The sequence below is a fragment of the Oryctolagus cuniculus genome, chromosome 4 (assembly GCF_964237555.1).
Source record: "Oryctolagus cuniculus chromosome 4, mOryCun1.1, whole genome shotgun sequence".
Lineage (NCBI taxonomy): Eukaryota > Metazoa > Chordata > Mammalia > Lagomorpha > Leporidae > Oryctolagus > Oryctolagus cuniculus.
Window position 1 is genome coordinate 95,463,747 of NC_091435.1, and position 14,393 is coordinate 95,478,139.

Consider the following 14,393-nt stretch of genomic DNA (forward strand, 5'->3'; position numbering starts at 1 on the left):
TCTCTTAGGACATTCTTACTACAGAAGTCGGATGCACGACATGAAATCATCCACCTCTGAAGACCAGTCTGCAGGAAGCACAGGTCCATGAGCACAGGCACAGGGAGGAGAACTCAGAGTGGGATCTCTCCCTGGCTGAGCAACAGAATCATCTATGGAACTCTTTAATAACACAGAAGACAAATTCTAAGGACTTGAAGGACTGTGCAAGAGTCCATGACCACAAGGTAAGAAATCAGAGAAAGCAGTATTTTTAACTTTTTAAAGTTTTATCCTTTTTTTTGAACAAAACCCATGCATCTAAGACGGATACCAGGAAAGTAAATCTTGTAATAGCTCTTGTCCCATCTGACTTGTTGTACATCTATTACATTCCATTCATTCCAGTTGAAAATGTTTAAGATTATCCCCATGTTCATGGAACCCCAACACAAACAGATAAAAGGAAGAGGGCCAGCACTGTGACACAGCAGATTAAGCGGCTGTCTGCAGTGCCTGCATCCCATACGGGCGCCGGTTCGAGTCCTGGCTGCTCCACTTCCGATCCAGCTCTCTGCTAATGTGCCTGAGAAGGCAGCAGAAGATGGCCCAAGTCCCTGGGCCCCTGCACCCATGTGGGAGATCCAGAAGAAGCTCCTGGCTCCTAGATTTGGACTGGCCTAGCTCCAGCTGTTGCAGCCACTTGGGGAGTGAACCAGCAGATGGAAGATGGATCGCTCTCTCCTAACTCTGCCTTTCAAATAAATAAATAAATAAACCTTAAAGGAAAAAACAGAGACAAGGAGGGCTGCTCTGCTTGAAGAGGGGCAGGAGGCCAACTTGCTTGGAGCTCCTGACACAAACACTCGCTCCAGATGGATGACTGGGTTTCACGTCATTCTCCTCATACTTTTTTTTTTTTTTTTTTTTTTTTTTTGACAGGCAGAGTGGACAGTGAGAGAGAGAGACAGAGAGAAAGGTCTTCCTTTGCCGTTGGTTCACCCTCCAATGGCCGCCGCGGCCAGCGCGCTGCAACCGGCGCACCGCGCTGATCCGATGGCAGGAGCCAGGAGCCAGGTGCTTTTCCTGGTCTCCCATGGGGTGCAGGGCCCAAGCACCTGGGCCATCCTCCACTGCACTCCCTGGCCACAGCAGAGAGCTGGCCTGGAAGAGGGGCAACCGGGACAGAATCCGGCGCCCTGACCGGGACTAGAACCTGGTGTGCCGGCGCCGCTAGGCGGAGGATTAGCCTAGTGAGCGCCGGCCCTCCTCATACTCTTGAAAGTCAGTTGAGTCCAATGGCGCACAATCACTGGCCAAGGAGCTCCCTGGGAAGCTCCTGAAGGGCAAGCATTCTGGCGTTGTTGACTATAGGAAAACCCATCGACACGCTATCCTGGCCTACAGCTGGCAAAGCAAACCTTTGTGACTGAAGGGCAAGGGACAGGAGACGGGAGGCTAGGGCTGGAGAAGCAGACCCAGAGCTAACCAAAGCAGTGTCTCAAATTTCCCCAGGAAGTGTTTCTGGATCTGCTGGAGGCCTATCGAAACTGGACTCAATACCCAGAGTCCCATACTTAAAGCTGGGTAAAACAGCATGAGTGCAGCTCTCTTCAGATTAGAAAGTGCGTGAGAAGCCAGGGACTCCCACGTACATACACCCATTCCCTTCCACAAATTCAGCATCTTCTGAGAATCCCATAGTTCCATGTAGTATTAAAAACACTGTTATGAGGAATAAAAGATTTGACTTCAGCCTGGAAATTTTTAAGGCAAGTATTAACACCTTGACCACAATTGTTGTATGTGAACAAAATCCACCAATCAATTTCAATATCTAAATTGTTTTGAAACCATTATTAAAATAGACACACATGTCAAAATAGACACACATGTCAAACCACAAATACAAAAATCAATGAACCAAAGAGCTAATTCTTCTCTGCCAAAACTGTTAACAATGTAGAAATAATTATATTAATACCAGTCACCTGTTCTGGTTCCTCTAAAATGCTTAAACAAAATGCCTTTCTAACTTACCTACCTCACAAACCTAAACGGCTGTCTCCCCAGTTTCAAAACAACCGAGCAACCAGTGGCTTTGCTGTGTCAAATATTTTGTGAAGGAAACATAAAATGTGTAAAAATTTCTAAAATAATAAGCAGCTAAGTAATTAGTTTTTTTTCTTCTTTACTCCGCAGGAAGGAGACTAAATCCTACATTTTGAAATATCTGAGCTTACAATCTGGTATCTCAAGACCTTGATTTCATCATCTTTAGCGGTGGCACAACTCTGGGGGCTTTAAAAGGCTTGATTTACAAATTCAGTGTCCATGATTTGAAGACACCACTATCAGTCTGAAGAGAAAGGGAAAAGAGGCCAGCTGGATCCAGGAGAGAGGCCAGATTATTTATGCATCCACAAAATTTTTTCTATCCTTTAATGGCTTAAAAAAAAAAAAGAGATGTTTTTCTTTTACAAAGAATAAATACAATTGTACTTCTGGAGGAAAAAGAAATAAAATCTAAACTCTGAGCACTGGGAAATTCCTTCCCCAATTTTCGTCGACCACTGACAAAGCCTACAGGGTCTGACCCCCACCACCATGGCAGCGCGTGTGTGTTGCACATTCCGAGGAAGCGTATGCCACAGAACCCATACATTCCAACACATTGAGCAAGCACACACACGCCTCCCCGGCTTCCCCAAACCTCGGCCAACCCACCGAGGGGCAACAGGGCTGCAGGCAGGCCTGCACACCAGGCAGTGCCCTGCCAGCCCTTCCCAGCCATCCCCACGGAAATGCAGAAGCAGAGGAGAAAGAGAGAAAGGAAGTGGCCAGTGCAGAGCCTCACAGAAATGCAAAACCTTCTGCAGGGCAGGCCAGCCACACACTCAAAGAGTTTTAAATGTCAAAGAAAAGAACGAGTTAGGGGAGACTCCCAGTCCTGCTGTCACCATTGGAACCACTTCCTGTCTTCCATAGGCCATCAGAGAGGCTCTGGAATGAGAGACAGAAAATGCACCAGCTCACAGCACGGTCCAGTCACCCAGTCACCTAAGCTCTGAGGCTGACTCCCTCTCTACCTTAGTCCTCCCTGCCTCCCCTGCCCTCCTCCCCTCTCTCTTAACAACTGAAGACACTGAACTGCCTGTCAGTGTGTAACTGCTTTCATCATCTACATCTGAGTCTCTCAAATAAGCAGGCACCAAACATTTTATTTCAAGACTTTATCGGTACAATGAGGAAGAAACACACTTTTCCAAGTATGCCCTGGTAGGATCCCAGAGCTCAGGAGGGAATGAGGGGTCCCCACAGACATGCTTCCTCAAAATGCTACAAGGAGGCTAACTTGTCCACCGAATTGGAGCTGCCCCTCGATTTACACCAGAGTAGTAAGAACACCTTTTCTGATATTTTAAGCCCTATTAGAGGTTCGTGACTGAGAAAAGTAATGATTTTTATCTCTTAATCACAAGTGGTACTTTTTGTATTGGAACATAATTTCATAACATCTCTAGATCTAGAAGAGAGCCTCTTGTACATCTCATTTCATTGGTAGTAGAACTACCTTAAATCTTCTGTTACTAAACAAAAAGTTACAAATGCATAAGATGTTTAAGTAGCGGTCTTCCTCTCTGAGCCCCCCTCCTGGCTGCTGTGGCAGGTTTCTCACTTAAATAAATCGTGCTTTGCTAAAAAAAAATAAAAATAAAAAATAATAAAATAAAATGCTTTAAGTATTGTATCAAGAAGACAAATTCTTCTACTTCCTGTCCCTTCACTGACTTGTTCAAGTGTTAAAAGGTTTAAAATTTTCTACTGTAAATGAGGTGATCCATTTTTAAAAAGTAATTTGCAAGAATCCCCTATTTTCCTTCTCCAATCCATAGACACTTTAAGGATAAAAATGAAAGCCAAACTGTTTAACATTCCAGATCCTAAACAAAAGAGCCTAAGTTTCTTTCAGGATTTGAAAACAAAATATTTGAGCAAAAATGGAATACAGATCCATTTTCTACATTGCATATGTAGTATATGTATATATGTGTGTGTTTATACTTAAAATCACAATTTTTTAAATCATTTTTCTATCTTCATATAATCACAACTGCCTGTACTTATAGGACTACAGGAAAGTTCTTCAAATAATGACTAACATTTTTAATTGTTTTTCAGTTTTACGAAATAAAGAATACGCTGAACTTCAGCCCAGTACCTTTCTCAGTATCTGTTGTATATATGTCAACTCTGTCTCTTGTTCTGAGTAAGAACAATATATAAAGGTTTTCTATAATCCATGTCCCCATCATCACAGTTTCTTACTTTACTGCTAGGGTGCTGTTTCTGTATCCAAGCTACAAGGACAGCAAGGATAATACCTTGGTCAGGTAGAAGGAGGGGCTGTTTGGAGTCTGAAGCTCTAGAGCCCCACCTGTCACAGGGATTAGTTAGGGCTCTCTTCCAGATTCTGTCCTGGGCCTAGCACACAGCAGCCGCTCGGTAAGCTGCCATTCTCCCTGCATGGGCAACACAGTACCCCACTCTGGACTCTACCAACCTGATGAAATGCATGGAGAGTGGAAATAACCTTCCTTCACCTTCATTCTCCCTTGCTTATTTCTTCCTCCTCCACCTCCCCCAAATCAATCTGTAACAGTCAACAAAAGTTAAAGGAAACTAGAGAATAAATGCAGGAAAAGTTTGCAATGAGGGGCAAAGGAGCTGCACTTCACATGCTCTGTTATTGAGTGTAAGTGTTTGAGTGATTCTATTGTTAAAGAACTCTGAAAACTTTATGGATGTCATCCTATTAATCCTTATGTCATCCCTACGAGAGAGGCAAAAGGCCTTGTGTGTATACAAAGTGAGGCAGAGAGATACCACTGCTGGGGAAAGACCTGGCAGATCTATCCAGGAAATACTCAGAGCAAAACAAGGTCCCCAGCTGCTTGCACAGGGCTGTCTGAGACCTGAGAAGACCCACCCCCACCCCCAAGTGATTCCTTCTACTGGACTTCCACTCACCACACAGTCTTGAAAAGAGCTACACGCTGCCTATTCTGTCTGGGCAAAGTTAAGTTTCATAACACCACCACTGAACAAAGCAACATCACAACAATAAAATATAACCTGCCTAAGTATATCCCCTACTTCTGTCCATGGGCAAGTGTGGTGAAAGGAAGAGGCAAAACCATTTTAAAAGTTCCTCGGTTTCCATTATTTTCCTTAAAAAAAAAAAAAAAAAAGTAACAAAGTACAAATCCCTCCTACGGATGTGAAAAGTAAGATTGTGACAGAGTCACTTCACAAATCTATTTTCCTACCTGCGCACCACTCTTGAATGACACTCTGTGACTCATAACACTCTGGTTGACTTCTTTAATTTTAAAACATGAAGTGGGGGGCTGAGATATGTTAGAGTGAGAATAAGAGCTGGGCACTAGCTCTACTACTTAATAGCCACGTGGCCTTAGGCAAATTAGTGAACTCCTAGACTGAGTTTCCTCATTTGAAAAAAAGAGGCAATATGAACTCTCTTATCTTTTTCACAAAATTATTATTTGGAATAAATTAAGCGATTTGTGAATAGGCTGTAACAGCATCAGTGCTATATAAATATAAGATGCAGGAACATAAAAATGCAGCTCTCTGGGATGACAGGGCTGGTGTTATTTACATATCAACACAAGGGATCACATTTAAAACAAAAGAATCTAAAAACTCAAACTTCCCTTTTAAACAAATTCACATTTCTGGATGTATTAATTACATGCCCATAAGCAAAACTGAAAACACTCTCATTGCAATGGTCTCCTACAAATTTTCCTGGTTATTAGGAACAACATTTCTTATAAGTACATATTAGAACTCTACAACATGCATCAGAACGTTTTAATTTTCATTTGCTAGACTTATTAAAATGCATATTTATGAAATGTCCTTGGGAAAATCTTAATTAAAGTTCACATTTTAAGAATACAGTAAAGTATAGAACAGATAAATACTCAAAAAGGCCAGAAATAAAGAAGCAAAATAGACCTCAAAATTGGAAGCAATATTCATGGAAACCAGAGGCTTGAGGAACAGATACACAACTAGTAAGTGATGGACCTAGGGCTGGCTTTTGGACTTAACCGATCTTATTGCAAATGCATCCATTTTCACTGGTCTACTTACTCTACCTCAATATGCCATCAATCTCTAAATTAAAGAACAGTTCCTATATCTCCCCCCTAACCACCACCACCACCACCATGGCAGCCAAAGCAACAGAATCTAAAGCTCTCTGCAAGAGAGAAATTTTTCTTCACTATTTTATGGAGACTAGACTAAAATCCATAATCAAAACAGGAAAAGTAAAACCTTAAAAATAATGCTGTGAGCACTCTGCAATTTTGTTGCCCAAAATAGAACCCATACAGTCCATGCCACCAAATGAAAATTATAAGTCTGTAAGCATGAAGTCAAATTATAAAGTAAAACATTTAAAATGTTTTAATGGTGATAAATGGGAAGAAAAGCTGTCTTTATTGATAGGTGTTTGTTGTTTACCATTATTTGTTCAATGACATAGTTTTGAATGACTATCCAAACTAATTTGAATTTGAATATAAGAAGGGTAAAACTTGACCAACAAATTATTTGGACATGCTCTTTCAAACAAAACTTGCCCACCCCTCAAATTAAGATGTTAATCATAGCTTTTGAGAGATTATGCTTTTGACTATAAGTTTCAGAGCAGAAATTTTTAAAAAATTGATTCAACCAAGCCTCACCATTCTCTAACACTAAAAAGAACACTTAAGACACTTCTGTAGTGCTTAAAAATAATTTTAAAAATATATTATGAAATTAATAAATCAACTTTTTAAACAGCCTGCAAAGAAACCATTTCAACACTATGCTGCTTCTAATGAAACTGATTCACTCAAGGATTTGTATTATGCAAATTAATATCCTGCTTTCTAAAGTATAGAATTTCTAAATGAAAATGAATATTCAAATTTTGACTTTTCTGACACTTAAACAATGGCTTAGAGATCAAAGACTTCACAGAATCACTTCAGAGGGAAGACATTCAAGCTACAAGGAAGAGAGTGTAGGTTTTGCTCTGGATGGTCCCTAGAGTAGCATGGCTCCCTGAAAAAGCCACCACAGGTGCCTGTGACCTGGCTTCCACAAGCCCACTGACAGAAGCGCTGCCTCATCCAAGGCAAACACCACAGCACCTGTCCCTTTGCTACAAGTTTCAATCATTGACTGATTTTCATTAGCCTTGTTAGTGCTGCAATTCAGAGCAACCATTACTCAATTAAAGACTTCTTCTTGCTTCCTGATACCATCTCTCTGAAACTACTGCCCCCCACAAAATATACACACATGCCTGCACACACCCCACCGAATCAGACACAGCACATGTAGCACCACTGATATTCTCTAACAACTCTCAACAATTACTCATGCACTTCTGAGTGTTCCATTAGCAGACCTGGAAGAGCAATTCAGCTGTGGACAGCAAATATTTAGAAAGTTTTACAGTATCAAATATGTATAAGTAGCTCCTGTAGAAATCTGCTTTCATAGCTTTTTTGATTTTTAATAAATGTATCCAAACTGCTATCAACATCACTTACATTCCCTCTAACCCAATACTTAAAAAAATCAGAGCAACCTCCAGAAAAAGAATTTGTTTAATTAAAAAACTGAAATGCTAATTCTGATACGCAATTATTTCTAAAGTGATCTCTTTTTGAAAAGTATTTTAAGTTAAAAGTATTCCTTTTTAAAGAAACATGTAACGCTTTAGATCATTCAAAAGTTTTGTACAAATATTACTAATTTTCTCTCACCTTCTAATAAATGATAATCTCAGATTAACATAATAAAAAACAAAAAACTCTTAGACCATCTCTTACCAGTCATTATTATTATTGAAAAGCACAATTTGGCAAATGTACTACAACACTGCCAAGTCAACTTTCAGGATTAATGTTTAGGTGTTTAGCTATTAAATATTTCTATAAGTTGTTACACTACACTTTAAAATTGGTATCAGTTTGATGAATTGGAAAAGCAAGCAAAATATAAAATATATTTTGATCTGTAGACTTTACTAGTTTTTAATATATAAATGATGTAAAAAAAATCAAATGACCAGTCTTTTAAAAATATAAACTAATATTTTAAATCTACACCATCACTTAAATTATCAGGTAATTTTTTGCTTTATTTCAATTTTAACTCTAGTACTTCTCCCCTGGAGAACACTAAACATGCAGTTCTCTGTGGCAATTCCTAAAACCATATGAAAAATTATCAAGCTTTTTTAAGATGAGAAACTAAAGGTCCAACACCAAAGCCAAATCAAAAGTAACCTTACAGTTTGAGGTCATATGTTTTTGTATTAACATGTTTATCTGTTATATCCACACATACAATCTATTCAGTTAAGTGCAGGCATCAATTCCTAATTCAACAACTTCTTGAAATAGGTGGCTACCATATGACTGTAAGCTAAAGAATTCCTTTCTGTTTCTAGAAAATTAAAAATTGATGCAGCAAAAGCCTTTGTTAAAGGAATGGCTTGAGTTGGGTGGGTTTTTTTTTTCTTTTTGGTATTTAATTCAACTACACACAATGTAGTACATACAAGCAAAATACAATTGAGATACTGTTTTCTTTAACATTCCTATAGGAGATGAAATTCATTTGCATTGGAGAGAACACAATTACTGATTTTTAACTCATGAAAGACAAATTCATGGCTTCTTCCCTACAGGACCTCACACTGTTCACAGCATCTCAGTGGAAGCATACCCAGTATGTCCTAGTTACTTCCTAGAGGTAGGCAGAAACTGCATTTTTCAAAGTTTTGTTTCTCACAAAATCATTCAACTTTAGATATAAAAGTACCTTCAAGCTCGAAGAGGTCTTAGCTCAAAACAATGCATACAATGTGTGTGTGCCTATGTGTCTATTTTCTTACAGTAACTTCCATTAATGCCAAAAATTAAATTTCTATTGAGGAAATTTCTACAACTTTTAACAGCATTTTAAAGGTTACCAGTTTTTTCTTTTTAATAAATCTTTGATTCATTTATATTACCAAGAAATGTGAACAGAAAAAAATGATTCAAAGATTTTTATTCAAGAAAGACTGAAACCAAGTTAGAAAATAAGAGAAATAGATGTTCTGTGCATAGTTTACATTATAATACTTTGCATTTAAGAATGAAACACATGTGTCAAAAAGAAAACTTTTTTACTTCTGAATGACTCTAAGAAAAAAATGCTATCTATTCTGACTACTATAACAACACATATAAAAGGATACTAGAATGACATGTAACCAAAGATTCTACTGGTAAGTAAATGGCATGCCAATCACTTGGTAATTTAAGATTTAAAAAAAAATCTCCTCTCAACTACCTTTGCTTAAGGAAATCTACCTGGGATATAGATATTAAAACTGATTCTTGAGAAATCAAAGAAATTAGTACAATATAAAGAAAATTAGCACTCAATTGTCGAGTGATTTTCTTAAGCAAACAAGTATTGAGAATGAACTGTTTTCTTCCCATTTCTCTTTAACACACACAAAAGCCATATATAGAACTGACATAATGCTCACATATTTACTTCCAACTTAATAATTTTAGCAGAAATGCAACCAAAGAACACCAAAATAGTCACCACATAACATGGAAGCCATGGTTTCCAATGTCACAGCACCCTGGGTTTTGAAAGCCACCCGGGGAGGGCGGGGGTGCCCAGCACATGAGAGCACTCAGCTGCTCATCCCAGGAGTCTGAATCCAGCACACAGCACCAGTCATCAACTATGTCTCCCTCAGCCTGCAGTGCAAGTAGCTAATTTCTGCACTTTAAACTAATAGAGGAAAGGAAAAAAGATGAAAACCATCCAATCAGAAATGATGTGAATCCTCTCCAGCAGCAGCTTATGCATACATTTGGTATGTTAAACACCGCCAGTGTCGTGAATCACACACAGCGCATGCTCATCTACCTCAGCATTTCATATCGCCCACATGGTCAAAAACATCAGGCATGAGGGGACTGTATGAGTCCTGGATTGCTCTTATTTAACCTATACTCAGAATGTGAGACATGCTTCTGATTCTCAGCTTTATACAAACAGAACAAAATTATTTAAATGACACTACAGCTAACAGCAAATAATCTCTGCATTTTAAAGGAAAAAAGCTACCAAGTGATATAACAAGTTTTAGATGTTAATACATTTAGATAAACTAGTATTTTACTTACATTACAAAATTAAATAGTGTACAGTCCACCATGAAATGAGACACGAACTAACCAAAGTTAAAATTCTAGTGATTATTTTTTACTCATTGTAACCCCAAAAATATTCACAAGAGCTATAGTCAAAAGAATCAGAGATTGCAGAAACACAATGCATCAAGTATTTTGGGTAGTTCTTTCTAAGGACTGTCCAATGTATTTATCAAATCTTCAAGTGTTGTGGGATAAGTAATTTAAATTTACAAGAAATACTTATATGAGAAAGCTTCAATTTGGACTTCTCAAGCAAAAAATATTATTTTAAAGAAAAGTATACAAATTTAGACTATTGAAAACCAATTAATCACACATTACATCTTTTCCAACAGAACTAGCTTAATATTCCACATGAGACTACAAATCATAGCTCCTACCTCTTTTTAAAAAAAGGTATTAAGCAGTTTTCTGATGTACCAGAGTCAGTTGCAAACAAAAGACATTCTGTTGCTTAAAATAAAACATATCTGGAAACGTGCACACGGTCTTTAAAAATTCCTCCAACAACACATCTAAGCATGTATAAAATGAGGAGAGTTTCTTCTAGAAATCTGTTCAATCCTGGCAAAAATCAAGTAAGTGATGGTACTACTGCCTCTCGCAAACTGGAAAGGTGGTAAATCAAAGGCTCCGCTCAGCCTCTCCAATTCAGCTCCTTCATGACTAATGGCGGAGAAATGTATGTGAATGGGATATGAACTAAGTTGCGCCACACAGAAGAAAAAACATTAGAATGAGTAATAAAGGGCCCAAATTTAAAGTCCACAATCAACTTTAAACAAAGATGTTCTCCTCCTTTCTTCCTCATAGACATTTCTCATGTGAGCAAATCACTGTGGGGAAACCCAGCCTCCACAACCCGTGTTACGCCTTCCTCCACAACCCGGCACTTAAATAGAACTATAGATTCCACAGGGGCATTTGTTTAGCTCCAAACGGCTCTTAAAAACAACAACAAAATGCTGAGAAGCAATACTCAGTTGTCCCAGTGACTAAAAAAGTCTGGCTTTTAGCTGCCATCCAATCCAAACAAACCTACTTCTTTAGAATGCTATGCAAAATATTGAACTCTTACTGAATTATCTTATTATTCCACATTAAACCATCTAAGAAAGAAAAGTAATTAATCGTGAAGTTTAGTTAGGCAATTCAGCTGACACAGTAAATATTTACTCTTAACATCTCACAGGAAGTCTTGACAAGCCTGTGTGGCCATTGTGCTGGGGGGCAGGGGTGGGAGTGGGAAGTGGGGGGTGGGAGGCCGCCGCAGAGCGACGAGGTAAATGGCCCCAGCGAGCGAGCGGCCAGCGTCGCCACCCCGACCCCCAATTAGGCACCAGCTATTTTCCAAGTACAGTAAACACCTTATATAATGAAAGTAAAAGATGTAACTTTCTAAACCACGTATCTCCCCTAGCAACACAAACAAAAGCCTTTTTAAAAACTATAGGAATACGTTTCCTAAAGGGGGGTATATTTCTTTTTTTTATATACGCAAACCCCATCGCAAAAAAAAAAAAAAAAAACTAAGCAAAATATATTTACCTTAGCTTTTTAGACACTGAGTAATCAACTTCCATGATTTTCCCATGCAACTCCACTTTACCTTTAAAACAGAAATTAAAGCACTCTCAGAACCTTGCTCGGATCCCACCCGCCAGGGTCTAGGAGGGGCACGCACAGAACTCCACGCTCGGGCTCCGCCTTCGGGCGCCCTCAAGGGGTCTCCTGCCCGGCTAGAGCTGAGCGAACTTGGTTCCCAGGGCGAGGGAAGGTGGGCGCCCCGAGTCTCGGGACGAGGTGGGAAGGGTGCGAGCCCGGATCCGACCCCAGGTAGAGCTGTGGGTGGCATTACCGGAAAAACAAATTTAATAAAGAGCGGCGCCAATTTGAAAGGATGAGCTCATTTGAAACTCAAGCTGCAGGGCTGGCGCGGCCCCGCTCCTCTCCCGGCCCCCACCTCCCCATTCCGCTACCCCGCGATCCCGAGGCTCCGCCGCGCTCCCCTGCCTGCCCCCTGCTCCCCGCGACCCCGAGAAGACCCGCCGAAGCCCCCCTGGGGTCGGCTGCGGCGGGAGCGGCGTCCCTGCCCCGCTCCCGGGTGTCACCTTGGCCTCGCCGCCGCCCCGCCCCGCCCCCACCCCACCCCACCCCACGCGCCCGTGGGGAAGGGGCGCCCGCCGGGCCGGGGTGCGGGGGCGCGGGCCGGGGGGCGAGCGCGGCTCCGAGCCCCGCGGGTACGGGAGGGCGCGTTGCGAGCGCGCGCGCCAGTGTGTGTGTCGCTCTCCGTCTCCCGTCTGGGCTCCGGCGCGCTCGCGGGCCCCCCGGTCGCCTCTTTCCCGGTTCTCAGCCCGGGCCCCCACCGAGTTGAGACAGGGCACCTCGTAAAAAGGTGCTTCTGGCCGAGCGGGAGGCGGGGGGACGGGCGGCGGAAAGCCCCCAGCCCCGAGTTCTTCTCAATAAAATCGGACAAAAAATTCAGGGAAAAATAGGAGCGCTTGAGAGACCAGCGAAGAGGGGACTGGGGCTCGGGAGAGGACCGCGGGAAATGTGCCGTCTTGCGGGGGCTGGGGGAGCCCTGAGACCTCCAAGGGGGTCATCGGGGTGCCCTCGAGGGGTCCCCAAAGCGGGGGGGTCCGGGAGCAAGGTGGGGAGGGGCTCGAAAGGAGAGTGCGGCTCCGCGGACGCCTAAGGGCGATAGGTACCGGGCACGAGGCGAGGCAAAGGGGGAAGGTCCGGCCAGGGGAGGAAGAGGGGATGCTGGATTTGAGGAGGGGGTCCCGGACAAAGGGGGTGACGGGAAGGTCAGGGCAGAGGGGGGACCCGGCACTCCGGCAGAGTGGGGGCGGGGGAGCTCCGGAGAGCGGCTCGGGGCGCCAGGGGGTACCAGGGGACACCTCCAGAGTGCTGGCGAGCCCCCGGGGACCCCCCAGCGCGGCGCGGGGAGCGCCCAGCGGGCTGCGGCCCCGAGGGCCAGGGGTGAGCCCCGGGCTAGGGCGGGGGGAGGGGAGCGAGCCGTCCCGGGAGCCGGCGGCCAGGCAGGCGGCGGGAGTTGAGGGTCTGGTGCGTGGAAGTGAGCGCGCGGACGCCGGAGCCCCCGCCGGGCGCCGCCCGCCGGGCTCGGCCTCGCTCGGGGCGCCGTCCCGGCCTGAGCCGGGCGAGGCGGGGGGGAGGGGGCAGCGCCGAGTGCTCACCCGAGAGGGTCTCGATGGCGCGGATGGCCCAGTTCTGGTCGGGGTAGTCCACGAAGGCGTAGCCAGACTTGAGCAGGACCTGTCCCGCCAGGGGCAGCTTCCTGTCCCCAAAGAGCTGCCGGAGGTCGTCGGCGGTGACGGCGGGGCTCAGGTTCCCGATGTAAAGCTTGTTCATCATCCGCGTCTTCCCCGAGAGCCCGCGGCTCCCCCGGCCCGGTACCCGGCGCTCCTCGCCTCCTCCGCTGCCCTCGTCTCTCCTCCTCCTCCGCCCGCCCGCCACCCACCCCCACCCTCACCCTCAGCCTGGCTCCCCCCACCGCGGCCGGCCCGGCCCGCCCGGGGGCAGAGGCGGAGGCGGGGACTCGGCGCGGCTGCCTCCTCGGGGCAGAGTCCCGGGCCGGGCGGCGGCGCGCGGACAAAGCGCTCTCTCTGCCTCCCTCGCTCCCTCTCAAGGCGGTGGCGGGAGGAGGAGCAGCGGCGGGCGGCGGCAGCGCACCCCGCGTGTGTCTGTGAGAGAGTTTGTACGGGCGTGTGCGCAGCCGAGAGCGGCGAGCGAGCGCCCCCTCCCCGGCCCGCGCCGCTGCGCCCCTCGCCTCGCGCCCCCCGCGCGGCTGCCCGGGCTCCTACACCCGCAAGCCGGCGGGCGGAAGCGGGTCGCGGCTCCCGGCGGTGGAATCCTGGGCGGACGCGCCGCGGAGGCCGGGCGAGCAGCGGGGCGAGGAAGGCGCGCCCCGGGGCGCGGGGTGGGAGCGCGCGAGGGGGCGCGGGGGAGCGGCCGGGACCACAGGCGTGGGAGGCAGAGGGGCCGCGGAGGCGCGTGGACACGGTGTGCGCAAGGTGGACCGGATGTGGGAGCGCGGCTGCCGGGCCCGCGGGAAGGTGCGTCTGGGAGGTG

General features: G+C 44.8%; 1 protein-coding gene across 2 annotated transcripts in view; it reads right to left on the reverse strand.

The window, feature by feature from the left end:
- Positions 1 to 13,786, reverse strand: part of IGF2BP2 (insulin like growth factor 2 mRNA binding protein 2) — a 172,300-nt gene extending 158,514 nt beyond the window's left edge. For both annotated transcript variants that reach the window (XM_002716464.5, XM_002716463.5), the window contains exons 1-2: positions 13,499 to 13,786; positions 11,850 to 11,910 (exon numbers count right to left, since the gene is read on the reverse strand). In XM_002716464.5, the coding sequence (XP_002716510.1) occupies positions 11,850 to 11,910; positions 13,499 to 13,676 (239 nt within the window). In that variant the 5' untranslated portion in view covers positions 13,677 to 13,786. The remainder of the gene's footprint in view (positions 1 to 11,849; positions 11,911 to 13,498) is intronic.
- Between the last annotated feature and the right edge of the window lie 607 nt (positions 13,787 to 14,393).